This window comes from Charadrius vociferus, unplaced genomic scaffold (assembly GCF_000708025.1).
Source record: "Charadrius vociferus isolate BGI_N301 unplaced genomic scaffold, ASM70802v2 scaffold472, whole genome shotgun sequence".
In the NCBI taxonomy this organism is placed as follows: Eukaryota; Metazoa; Chordata; class Aves; order Charadriiformes; family Charadriidae; genus Charadrius; species Charadrius vociferus.
The window spans coordinates 1,937,129-1,950,964 of NW_009647735.1; the positions used below are offsets into that span (position 1 = coordinate 1,937,129).

General features: G+C 38.1%; 1 protein-coding gene across 1 annotated transcript in view; it reads left to right on the plus strand.

Annotated features, from left to right (window-relative positions):
- The window catches only part of DACH2 (dachshund family transcription factor 2), a 310,860-nt gene that overhangs the window by 197,894 nt on the left and 99,130 nt on the right, over nucleotides 1-13,836 (plus strand). The window contains exon 3 of the mRNA XM_009881777.1: nucleotides 10,551-10,682. Coding sequence (XP_009880079.1) covers nucleotides 10,551-10,682 — 132 coding nt within the window. The remainder of the gene's footprint in view (nucleotides 1-10,550; nucleotides 10,683-13,836) is intronic.

Genomic DNA, 13,836 nt, shown 5'->3' on the forward strand with positions numbered 1-13,836 from the left:
TGCTGAAAATAATCAATACTGATGGAAGGGACTTTGTGGCAAAAGCTACATTCCTGATGATTGTGTGAAGCATCAGGTTATAACTGTTGGGGATGGATGCATTTTTCCTCTCCCTGAATTAAAAAAGAAAAAACCAAACACAACAGGTTTCATTATAACAAAAGTGTATAGAGAAAGAGATCATAACCTAACAGTAGGTAGAGTCTTCACTTGAGGAGATAGAGACCTAGTCCTTGCTCCCCCATGTGTTACTTTATTTTACATTGAAGAATTAGTGGAAAATTCATTAGGGAAAATTATGAATCAGCCATTCCAAGAAAATTTAAGTTCTGTTTCTTCACTATGATCTACATCTTTAATCAAATTGATAGTAATTATCAAATGTGGTAGGTTCTGCCTTAAAGCTGGAGACCTGCTTGGAGCCTGTGTCACTGATTTCCTGAATTTTCACTGAACTGTTTTCCATTCTTGCCAGCGATATTACTGCTTTACTAGTCTGTCCTGATACCATCCAAAAATATTTTTCACTGTGAATAAGCTGTGGTATTTCAAATGATGTTAAAGTGTCGATATTTCACTTTCATTCAACAGCCAGAACTGGAAAGTGATTATAGGTCTATGAAGAAGGCAGAATTGTATCCTTGGTTGAGTACTTCATCTATGCTTGCAACTTAAGCTAGTTTGAGTTTGAGGAATACAAATTATTTTCCCTCCTTCTTAGCCAGTGCAAACCATAGTGGAGAACAGTTTATTGTTCACATTATCTCTGCTGTTTATTTGCAAGCAAACTTTCTATGGTGCAGTTGCCATCTTGAGTACAGAGGGACCTCACTGCTGCTGTTTACAGCTTGGTGAGTAATAATGTGAAATTATTATTTGCTCAGTTTCAGTTCACTGAAAACATCTGAGGAAAGGTTGGAGTAACATTTCTCCCCTCTAATACATCAACTTCTAGGAGACGTTGAGTAAGGGATCTGCACAGTACAATCCTCGAAAGCCCATGACACTGGTCAGGCTGGTCCAGCTGAAGTGAACAGCGGATAGCAGGGATAATATTTTACCAATCCAGTCTCTAACAACAATGCTTATTTTGACAGTATGGTGAGGTTTCATCTGAAATACTGTAGTGCAATGAATTTAGGGAGCTCGGTATTCACTTAAAATCCTTGAAATATACCATTTTTTAAATTGTGATTTGAGACAGCTTGGACGTAGCTGAGCTGTGCCATCTGATACAGAAGAAATATTTGTATGGTATTTTCCAATCACAAGTAGGAAGTAGCTTGAAATCACTCTCAAAGATATCCTTATTCTCAGAAGATCTTCCAGCCCAATTAATTTTACAAACTCAAGAGATTTGTGCCAATTCCAGATAAGCTTTGAGACTTAACTGAAAGGACCTCCAAAAACTTCAGCGATTTCCCCATCACAACCACTTATGGACAAGTGCTTTAAACCCACAGAAATTGATTTAATGGCAAAGAAATAAACATGGAGAAAAAAATAACAAGTCCTGCAGACAGAAGCAAATGCAGTGAGCACTGAAGCCCAAGAGAAGGTGGCCATTAAGCCCTGTTAGTGCATCCAGGGCCCTGACTGTGTGTAAGATTAGGCTGTACAAAACAGAGTTTATAACTGGGGTGAGAAGCCTAAAGAATAGAGACAGACATGGGATGAAAGTAAACTCTCCCCTTATTTTAAAGTGAACACCTAAATCTGTCATTATCCAGACTTTTGCTACTGTTTAAATATGTGTGAAATTAGAGAATGGCAACCTGTTACTTCTGTGAATTATTCCATGGAGTGTCAGTGATGTTTTGTGTGTAAAGGTTTTAATCTTGTTTATGCTCATGTGAACTTTTGCATGAAATTATGTTTTAGAATAAAAATAAAGTGAGCAAGCACACCCTGTTAAACAAAAATTACTATGGTTGCAAAATCAAGCCGTCAAAAATTCAGAAACATTTGTGCAACCCTAATTTTGATCCCTTGAGCATTTGGCAAAGTCTTTAAATTACATTATTACATGCTGGTTTTTTCCCAGCATAGCTGCCTGGTTGATGATGGAGAATCCATCGACCTGTTGTCGATGCAAGGTTGTATGATGAAGAGACCTATCTGTAGGTCTCTCCCTATCTTTCTGCTGCCGAAGTGGAAGCTATGTAGGGAATATTCAGGCACTGCACAAAGGCAAAGAATAAGTTCTCAAGTAAAGGCTGTGAGACAATTCATTGCAGAAGTGAGCTGACTGGAGCTCCTCTGTGGAAGATTAATTTCTCACAATTCCTGACAAATATGCACAATGTTTGTTTGGGATTTTTCTCTCTCAATAAGGTTCTTTTGCTATTGTATAATTTTCTTGAGATTTTAAAGAGGTGCTGTTTAAAAATTTTAGGCCACGCAAAAATTTTAACTATTGTCTGAAGTGTTTTGCTAAGGATGATCTTCTATTCTCTGAACTTTCATTAATGGAACATATTTAGAGAATTAATATTTATTTTCTCTTTCATTTCAAACATGTAGCAAGATAAATAATGTATAAATACTTTCAAATTTTCTACTCTAAAAAATCATTTTTTGCTGGGGTGCTTTCCTGTTGCAAAATGGGAGAAAAGAACATACTTTTTAAATATTGTTGTAATAGAAGAACAACTGGCTGCAGGTACCAGAACAAATGAAAGAAACTCAACTCTTGTAATACATTTCTTGGATATTGACTACGTTTCAGCTTGGTAATGTCAAATGGATGTAGCATGGATTTCAGTCTGGGCTCCAAAGTGTCCTCCCAGGGCCTGGGGTGAATACTCACACAACTTAGCCCATGATAAAGCTTTGCGCTACGGTGCATACGCTGAAATCCCATCCTCTGCCTGCAGTGGCCAATTACTCACTAAGTTCTTCCCTTACAGTCTCTCAAATGTTTCACGTTGATGGATTATTGTGGTAGCCAGGATATCTTTGAACAGCCATTGAAAACAGAACACGCACTAGAGCTGAAACTTTCCTACAGTCTCTAGTTGAGTCAGTTTACAGAAATGGAAGAAATCTGCAATAATACGACTTACGAGTTTGGACCTGTCTCCAGACTGCTCTAGCACTTTAGTCATTTTAGTGTTCTTATTAAAGAATTTGGTTTCAGTCCTTTGTGTTAATAGCTGGGTTTTACCTACCTGTTTATCTCTAAACAAGGATGATTCATTTCAGCTACAGAGAAGCCTTCACTTTCTAATGTGAATGTTTAAATTAATTTGTAAATTCTTGCATGCATTCTGAAAACAGTAAAGTACATTATATGTATTTATCGTCAAATCATAGAATAGTTTGGGTTGGAAGGGATTTTTAAAGGTCATCTTGTACAACCCCCTGCAACGAGCAGGGACACCTTCAACTAGAGCAGGTTGCTCAGATTCCTGTCCAGCCTGACCTTGAATGTTTCCAGGGATGGAGCATCTCCCATCTCTGGGCAACCTGGGCCAATATTTTACCGACCTTGTAAAAAATTTCTTCCTTTTATCTAGTTTAAATCTACCCTCTTTTAATTTAAAGCCATTACCCCTTGTCCTATAGCAACAGGACCTGCAAAAAAGTTTGTCCCTATCTTTCCTGTAGGCCCCTTTTAAGTACTGAAAGCATGCAATGAGGTCTCCCCAGAGCCTTCTCTTCGCCAGGCTGAACAACTCCAGCTCTCTCAGCCTGTCCTCATAGGAGAGGTGCTCCAGCCCTCTGATCATCTTCGTGGTGCTCCTCTGGACTTACTCCAAGAGGTCCATATCCTTCTTATCTTGGGGGATCCAGAGCTGGATGCAGTACTCCAGGTGGTGTCTCACCAGAGTGGAGTAGAGGGGCAGAACCACCTCCTTCGACCTGCTGGCCATGCTTCTTTTGATGCAGCCCAGGTCAAAGGAGGCCTTCTGGGCTGCGACCGCGTATCGCCAACTCATGTCCAGCTTTTCATCCACCAGTACTCCCAAGTCCTTATCAGCAGGGCTGCTCGTTATCCCTTCATCCCCCAGCCTGTATGGATACTGGGGTTTGCCCTGACCCTGCAGGTCCCTGCACTTGGCCTTGTTGAACCTCACGAGGCTCACACAGGCCCACTTCTCAAGCTTTATTTTTATTAATTTCCTTATTGAAGAAAATGGGAAAGAAAGCATATCCTTTTCAGTCTTCCAAGGCCTAATTTATTGGATGTTTCAGAATTGTTTTCACTGTTTGCAATATGGTATCTCATATTAACATTTCATACTACCAGATGTTTCATTATTCCTGTTTTAGCACGTCATACTTGACCCATAGCAGCTTTGAATGCAAATAACAAACAAGCCGATGCACAATGCTTGACTGTTAGACTGAAATAATATGGCAAGGCTAAACTGGTTTTCGTTTTTTCTTTTGAATATTATTAATTGCAATGTGTTGACTGTTAATTTAATGAAATGTTTTGTTTTAATAGAAGACCATTCTTCAGTTTGCTGACTCACCATTTCATTTAATTAATTGCAAACCTCAAGATTTGATTACTCATAGTTCTTTAGTTAATTTACTTGTTCACAGTTTTGACAGAAAAGCTTTCAAACTAATATGAAGGGGGGGGCACAGTCTAATTAAGGAACTGAAAAAAATAGCTGTAGCTAGAGTACAAGATTAGCAGATACTCAGGGTCACCTTAAAATGCTCAGAGTCCTTGTATTTACCATCAAAATCCAATTTTCAATGACTGGACATTCGTTAAACATCAAGGATTCACTTGAATACAAGACACCCTGGGTACCTCAGTGTGGGAATACAATTGAGTTTTGGTTTCTTATGTCTCCAAGAAGGTATGCAGAGTCCAGTTGGAGGTTAGTAACAAGTGGTGTCCCTCAAGGGTCAGTACTGGGCCCAGTCTTGTTCAACATATTCATTGATGATCTGGATGAAGGGATAGAGTGTACCATCAGCAAGTTTGCTGATGACACAAAACTGGGAGGAGTGGCTGACACGCCAGAAGGCTGTGCTGCCTTACAGCGTGACCTCGCCAGGCTGGAGAGTTGGGCAGAAAGAAACCTTATGAAATTCAACAAGGGTAAGTGTAGGGTACTGCACCTGGGGAGGAATAACCCCATGCACCAGTACAGGTTGGGGGCTGACCTCCTGGAGAGCAGCTCTGTGGAAAGGGACCTGGGAGTCCTGGTGGACAACAGGATGACCGTGAGCCAGCAATGTGCCCTGGCGGCCAAGAAGGCGAATGGCATCCTGGGGTGCATCAAGAAGAGTGTGGCCAGCAGGTCGAGGGAGGTCATCCTCCCCCTCTACTCTGAACATCTCTCATATGAAGAAAGGCTTAGGGACTTGGGTCTCTTTAGTCTAGAGAAAAGAAGATTGAGGGGGGATCTTATTAATACTTACAAATACTTAATGGGAGGGTGCCAGGGGGATGGGAGCAGTCTTTTTTCAGTAGCGCCCAGTGATAGGACGAGGGGTAATGGGCATAAACTTGAACATAGGAAGTTCCATCTTAACATGAGAAGGAACTTCTTTACTTTGAGGGTAGTGGAGCACTGGAACAGGCTGCCCAGAGAGGTGGTGGAGTCTCCCACTCTGGAGACATTCAAAACCCACCTGGACGCTGTCCTGTGCAACCTGTTGTAGGTGCCCCTGCTCTGGTGGGGGGGTTGGACTAGATGATCTCCAGAGGTCTCTTCCAACCCTGACCATTCTGTGATTCTGTATTTGCTAATCAGTGATGTTTACTCGAAGGAACAGACACTGTCCCCTTGTTGCCTAGTGCTCAGGGCAGCTGGTGGGTTCAGCACCGCCCTGTAATGGGAGACTGGCCCTGAGGGGGATACACTACAAATGACCTTGGAGTTCTGATCTTTGGGCCGTGCAGTGAAAATGCCTTTTTTTTTTTTTTTTAAATAATTCCTGAGACTTCACAGAGGAAGAAGCTTCAGTAGTCTTTGTGTCTGCATAGGGGATATTTGAGTAAAAAATTAACCACTAACTTTAATAGGATGCAGACAAGGGACAGAGAAACCTTCACACCCTCTCAAGTACTGCAGGTACCTTGGCTTTAGAAGCAGAGGACGTGTTCAGTGGTTCCAACCCCCACAGAAGCAGCCCAGCTTCACAGTACATTCAGGTCTGTCTGTTTCATCTTCAGTGCCCCACAAGTGGCGGGTCTTCCCCAGAGCAATGTGATGTGCCATGCTGAGTAAGATGAGTATGGTCCTAATTTGAAACAAAAACCTTAATTTAAAAACTGTTTGGTACTTAGGTATATTTTAACTGTGGTTCAGAATATAATTGGAGAATTTTACTTCCATGCAACATGAGCATAAAGTGTGCCGGTTTGTGTGTCCTTGAAGGGTTATTTCAGGGCTAAATTCATGTGTTGTACAGCAGAGCTATGCAGACTTGTCAAAGGGGAGAGTACACAGTGTCCTGACAAAACTGAAATTACGGAATGAAGATTACTAATGGCAGTTGGTTGTTTTGCCATATGCACGATGCAGGTGTACCTGAGTGCACACCATCACAATCTGTTATGCAATTGTAATCAAGATTCATATATAGAGAGCTGACCCAGAACATGGCTCTGAGATTTCTGCATTAATGCTGATGTGTCTTAAAGATCCCTACCAGCTCCTCTAGGAGCTGCTGCCTTTCATCCAAGGCGACGGATGGGTTGTGGGCTACTGTTAGCCCACCGGCCACATGGTTGGTAGCAGTTTTGAAAACAAATCATTGCAACTGTGATGAGACTGCTGCTTTTTTGTTGTGGTTGTTAGTATTGTAAATGTTGTACGCGTTTGCTAATAAGGGATACATAGTTTATTTTCTGGGTGTTTAGTGATTGATCACAGCTGGCAGAAGATAACTGAAGGAAGGGAAATTTTAAAGTGCAAATGGAGAGGAAAAAAACGGAAGCTTTGAAGTATGTAATCCAGGATGTTGGTTTTCCTAGCGATCCTTTTTTTTTTTAAGGTGAAAGTAGAGGGATAGGTGCCTATGTTACAGCAGTTTTTAAGTACATTTTTCAAAGCAGGGTACTCTAGATGAGATTCTGCCACTGATAATGATTCATCCGAGAAGATGGAAATGATTCCTCAGTTCTTTGTAGATCTTTAGATAAGTCAGTTGAAGAATAGTGCTCCTTGCCACAGCTAGCCAGAGCCGAGTCAATTATAGAAAGGAGTTTTATTAATGGTTAAATTAAATAGTAACTTCTGTAACGTTAGCCGCGGCAGTACCCTTAATTGAAGATTATGCCAGTGGGTGATTTGCTGTATGTTTTCTTCCATCATTTCACTCAGTAGCGCACCCTTACTGCTGAAACTATTTGCTTTAACCTCCATTTTATTAGTTTTCAGACATGCTGAAGAATTATTACACTGTTTTTTAAAGTGCCTCATACAGTCGGATTCTGGGGCTTTTACTGCTACCACAATTCAAGTAAGAAATTATACAGACTGCGGAATAAATGAATGAAAGTATAAAGACTCTGCTTATACTGATCTTAGAGTATTGGCTACGTTTGCTTCAAGTTTATGCCTGACTGCTCAGGATCTTCAGGCTGTAGTGCTTTCTACATCAGGACTGTGCTTTACTCTTTAAACTTTTAATGCTGAAGTAGAGTGACTTTGGAGTGGCAGATGGCACAGCATAGATTTCTGATACATCACTGTTTTTTGGCTGTTGTCCTTATGGCAGCTGTGTCTGGTTAGGGAGCTCAAAAATGCCTGACAATAATTACCTTTAATTTCTGCAGGCTGCATCGTGGTGATTTTGGGACTGTTTATTCTTTTCTGTTTGTTCCTCGATACCCTTTCTGCCTTCATTACACTTCTGATACAACTGTTCAGTAGAAGTTTGGGGTTGGGGGTGTGTGTGTGCTTTTTCTTTTTATACCCTTGTCTTTAAACTGAACATTTTACTAAAGGTCTGAATTCGCTTTCCATTCCCTGTTTATTTCCTTATGAATAGTTTCTTTACTCTTTTGGATATTTAAACTAAGTAAAGTTTTATGACTTACAGAATCAAGAACCTGTATAAATACTGAACCAGATGAAAATATTTACTGGGATATTGATTCATCTATATGTATTTGGGTACATACAAATGATAAAATATTATGATAAAAACCTCCATATTCAGACTGTATTTTTTGTAACCTTTAAAATAAATGTGAAGGGAAATGGATTAGACATGAGAAGAGAGTAGGCTGTGAGTGGGTACAAGTTCTGAAAATGCTTTAGTGATGGCTGTTCCTCAAAACTTGGAATTGGTTGGGATGTGGAGGAAAGTACAGATGTCCAGATAGGCAAATCACAGAGGTTCCTGGAAATTTTGAAAACAGTAAATTCCTCAAAAGACTTGTGCTGATGCTTGTTTTTTGAACTTCCTGAAAATAATGTGAAATTCACTCAAAGAGCAATCCCACTTCCTTTCCCTAGAAAAAAAGTGGAAGAGTTTATAGACTATTTCATCTTTTTCAGAAAGTGTGTGAACAGTTTTATCATTTAAGCAGCATTCTTTGATGGATTAAGTGTGAGTGATGTCAGCCAAACAATTTAGTAAAAACATTATTTTTAACATCAAGAATTTATATCTGCTTGAAAAGAAAAAAAAAAGTGGCATTTGCAAAAGAACTTTAAAGTGTGTTAGGAAAAAAAAAAAGATTAAAGAAAAAATTTGTAATGTTAAGGTATAGTGATCTTCTGTATGAAGTGAGAACTGCATTAAATGACCTAAAAGTCAAGATTGTTGATGATATTTTCTGGACTTATTTTTATAGGTATGTATTTAGTGTATATTAATAATGAAGTCAATATAGTTTTTCATGTATCAGTGACGAAACGGTAAAACAAGTGCCTAATTTGTGTATGTGGTATTTATTAGATCTGGTATCAGTGCTTTGGGATTATAGGAGTGTGTAACTGCAGTTTGTTTTTGTGAATGTTGAAAGACTCTTAGGCAAGGTGGAAGGAGGAGGACAGGCGACCTAAAGAGAAGAGGGCTTGTGTAACTCCCATCTTGTAATGTGTCACCTCCAACTAACTGATATTTATCAGGGATATCTTCACTGAAGTTAACCGAATTGCTGTATCCATATGTGATAATACATGTCCCTCCTCCACGCACTTGGAGTGTATTGATTGCTTGCTTACTTAAGTAATATTAAAATAATGAGAACTTTTGTGAAGCCTATTCTAGCAGCAGCAGAGCTAATCTAAATGTCAAATTCATAGCAGCTTTTCAAAGATAGTATTTTAATTTATGGATGTGTGGCTGTATAGAATATGAAAATTAGTAGTTCACTTTAATCAGTATCTAATCTCCTCAGTAAGCAGTACTTTCCAGAAACAGCAGATTATTTAATTCCGTTTTGATGTATGATATCTTTGTGGGTTGATACAACATGCACGACCAACAAACAATAATGGGGTTTATTGGTAAATGCAGCTCAGTGATTTTGTGGAACTACGAACAGTCAATTACAAGATAGCCAATAGGAAGCATTTAACTTGCTTTTTAGCAAGTGACAAAAGCAAGTCCTATTATACTGGGAGGAAGACAGTAAACCCATTTAAACCATAACTGAATAAATAAACAATTATACCTGTAGAAATCTTTTTTGGTTACGTAGCCTTATGCCCCGTATTTTCCTGTGAGATAATGAACTTCAGATATGACATTTTCAGTCACATCTTGCCCAGAGTAATAGTAATTTGATACTGTCAGGAAGAAAAGCTGATCTGTTACTGACCAAGTCAAAAGGTTAAAACTTAAAAAGTTTACTCTTATGAAAAACAGATATTGGGAATCTAAATAATAATTAAACAATTACGGTAATGCTGGTAACCTGTAGCCTGAAACTGCTCTACTTCTCTTTTACTAATGGAAATTAGGAAATTGAAAATCTTCTACCACTAATCCCCCTTAATTCTGTAAATTTGTGCTGTTCTTAATGGTTTCATAAAGGTGGGATCAAGTTTGTAATTTCCGATATTGTACTTTTCCAATATTTCCAATGTTTTTTTCCAGTAGCAATAAAGTTAATCCAAACCAACTGACTTCAGAAAAAGACAAAATAATATTTGCATATGTAATATAATAGTACAGCATTGGTTGTTCCATGTTAATTGGCTTCAAACTGTTGAAATTAAGGAATACTGTATCTTACTAGTGTACTTGGAAATTTTGTAGAAGCTAAATAAGTCAAGCAGAAAGGGATCAAAGTAACAAAATGATCAAAGTGACAGGAAATGATATTTAAAAGTATAATGGAAAGTGATACCATTAAATAAATATTTCTTTATGCTATACATGTAAAAAATGAAAAAAAAAGAAACATGAAAGAATTAAAAAAAATAATTTGCAGAATTGTGTACTGAGACAACTCGAGTTTAAAATACTATTCAGAATAACATTACATAACTGGACTAGGAATGTGTATCGAATTTGTGTGACTTATTCTCACTGAAAGGAGTTGTTTTCTTCTTCACATTTTACAGTGCTGCATTGTGTGGTATGTTATTGCATTTTATTTATTTATCTTCTTCCAGGTCTGACAGCAGCTGCCATGGCAGAGGCTATGAAGTTACAGAAAATGAAACTTATGGCAATGAATAGCCTTCACGGAAGTGGAAGTCAAAATGGAACAGAATCAGAAAATGAAGAGCTCAATTCTAATGCAGGTAAGTAATGCTGTGCATGTTACCTGTAGGGGAGCTCTTAACACCTGTTTTTGTGCGTGGGAAACAAAACCAAAAATCTATCTCAAATGCTTGTGCTCTTTTATTTTGTAAGCTTTGCTCTGCCAGTCAAAATTACTGCACCCATTCCTGCAGTATTCTTCCAGTGTTCCTCCTAACAGCCATCTTCACTACTTTTTTGAAAAATATTGGTGAAGGATTGTTTTCATGATGTTAGAATACAGACATTTTAAACTGTTCCCTAAATATATTTGTAGTAATAAAAAAATTCTCTATTGGCAATAATACAGTGAGCCTAGAGTTTTCCTGTAAATGATGGAAAGTTTCCAAAACGTCAGGTTGTTGGAACTCATAATAAGTTCACAGTTCACTGGAGAAAGGTAAAGTAGGGAATGCTAAATCACCAACTTTCTGGCTTTTCTGCATTGTGTTCTTTCCTTGAGTAGATATTTGCAAACCACAGCTATGAAGGAGAGTCATGATAAATGTTTGTTATGGCCTGCTTGGCTGGAATAACCTTGGGTAGAAGGCACTGACACATGTTCAGTCTATACTACTAGAAGCATTAGTATAAACTTGAACTAAACTCCCCAGCTCCACAAGAATAGCTCAAAGTTTAAGTCAGAAATGGATCCTTTGAAGAGGATATCTTCTTTGTTTATTCTAGTGTTCTTTTCAGGGAAATAGAGGAGACTTTTACTGGGATAGTGTAGAGACCCTAGAATAAGATAGATCTGTTTTGTCTCCGAAAGCTGCTAGATACCTATTAGAATAAGGGCAGGTTCACTTGGACTCACTTTTTTTGACACAAGCAATCCCACAGTACACTCTTCCTGTTTTGGAAACTCACACATCCTTTGTTTTCATTATCAATTCAAGAACAGAGGCATTGTCTGATCCCTCATTGCATTCAGATCTCCCATCGGCATTCACATGTCTCTGAAGTCACACATGCGTCTCTACAGATGAAGCTGCTCTAACAGTTTGCTTGCTTGGATGGTATATAGTGTATATGCATTGTACCATCAAAATGGTAATTTATTAGACCAATAAAGCAGCAGCTGGGAGGTCGTAGACTCATTTTCTGAAGGAATAACTTTGAATTCATGACAAATTATGCACAAAGCAGTCTTTCCAAAAGTGGTATTGCCTTTTGCTAATTTTGTGTACTCATCTGTATTGAAGAAATCTGGCTTCTAATTCATGCGTTAAACCCTTCCACAGCTTTTTATTATGTAGGGTATGTATTTCTTATTCACCTCTCAGACCCTAATCAATTAGTGCATACTGAATTCAGAAAAAAAGCACTGAAAAAGCATATATAGTTTGTGTAACTCTTATGGTCTGTATATAGTTCAAAATGAATTATAAAGTTTCACTGAATGCTAAGAAATATGACTGAAGATAGAATTCCTACAGAAAAACAAGGAAGTTTCATACAGAAAAGATGTAGGGTTAGCATTAGGGTTTTTTAGAGCTGCTGCACAAAAGCTTGCTAATTGGAATGTTCATGGTTTCATGTGTGACCTGATATGGCAAATCTTATATACTTTTTATGGGGATAGTCTACAGTGTATTAATATTTTAGGCACCTTGTTGACAAGCTTTTTGGGGGGACTATCATACCAGCCTTTCAACAATACGTCAAGAGTATGCATATTGAATGAAAGCTCTCTATGGTTTAGCAAGTCAATGAGTTCTACAACTGACTCAATACTAATTTAAATATGTGGGAAAATTCCCACTGACTTTAGCTGGTTACAGTGGGGCCCAAGGATAAGGATATGGTGTCAGTTATGTAAAGATCTTTTCTCAATTCTGTCCTCTTCTGATTGTCTAATTCAGTAAAATTGCTGAGGGCAAATTTCCTGGATTGAGTGCCAATGTTGCTTGCAGACAGAGAAATAAGTCCTTAAGAAAAAAACCTACTACTAATCATGTTAAAAATCACAATTTCCCCTCTTTTTAGTATCTGCAATGCCAGCATTAGGATTGGTTTTGTAATGCATGGCTTCTGTCTTTATTGGAGTAACATTTTTTTTAAAGGTGTACATTAAGCAGGTACAGCAGGAAGTATCAGAAAGGAAAACCAAATTGAACAGAAAGTGAAACTTACCTTGTATAGTGAAAGGTATGGTTAACTGAGGAATTATCAAATATTCACCATAGAAGACTCACTGGAGGCTGAGGTGGGGCACGAAGGGAGTTGGCATTTTGTTTAGAAGTTGATACATGTACACCATGGTAATTCTGTGTGCATGAAACCTTTACCAAATGTTTGTTTTGCTCTAGACTCTTACAGTTTAAATGACTATTACAAACAAAATGGTGATGCAAAATGAGGAAGAAAATTGAATTTTGAAATTTTTTTACTAGGAAGAGGTAAAAAGGAACAGAGCAAAGGACTCAGAAGCCTCATAAGTGAGAAAAACATTTTATTTTAGGAGAGCGACCTACAGTTTCTTTGATTTGAGGTTGTGTTTAATAGCTTCTGTAATGGCTGCAACATGACTCTGCATCTAGATTTCAGCATGAATAACAACCTGTTCGTGTTTCATTTAGCTCCAAATGAGAAATTCTGTCTTTTATTGTTTTAGGAAATTAGTCTGTGTACTATTGCTCCTGGAACTTTATAATTAATCACTAAAGGTTATGGCTGTGGAGAGTTTGTGGGAAATAGATGTCTGAATGATTATAATTGTAGCTGTCAAATCAGAAATACAGTTATACAGAGCAGAGGACCTTTTGCTTCCTTTTTTTTCTTTTTTTTTTTTTCTTTTTACTGTAACGAAGACTTCAAGGGTTGAAATTTTACTTAAACAACTGTAGAGATTGTTGTTGTTTTTACCTCAGTGTTACACGTTGAGTTCCTTTGGAGAGCGTAAGATACACCACCATTAAATATTTCACGTTAGGAAGTGTGCATTCCTCCTCATTCCACTCATAGATAGATGTGTGGAATAGTCTGTCTTGCTGTTGCTTGTTTTGAATTAAAATGTAATTGATGGGTATTAAGTCCTGAAAGTTTATTGCCAGATTTCTTGGAAGTGTGTCATTATATGCAGGCCATTAGTATAATAAAAAGGGGGTGAGGATGTCTTGTCATATTCATTTCAGTCCCCATCTGTATCTGTTG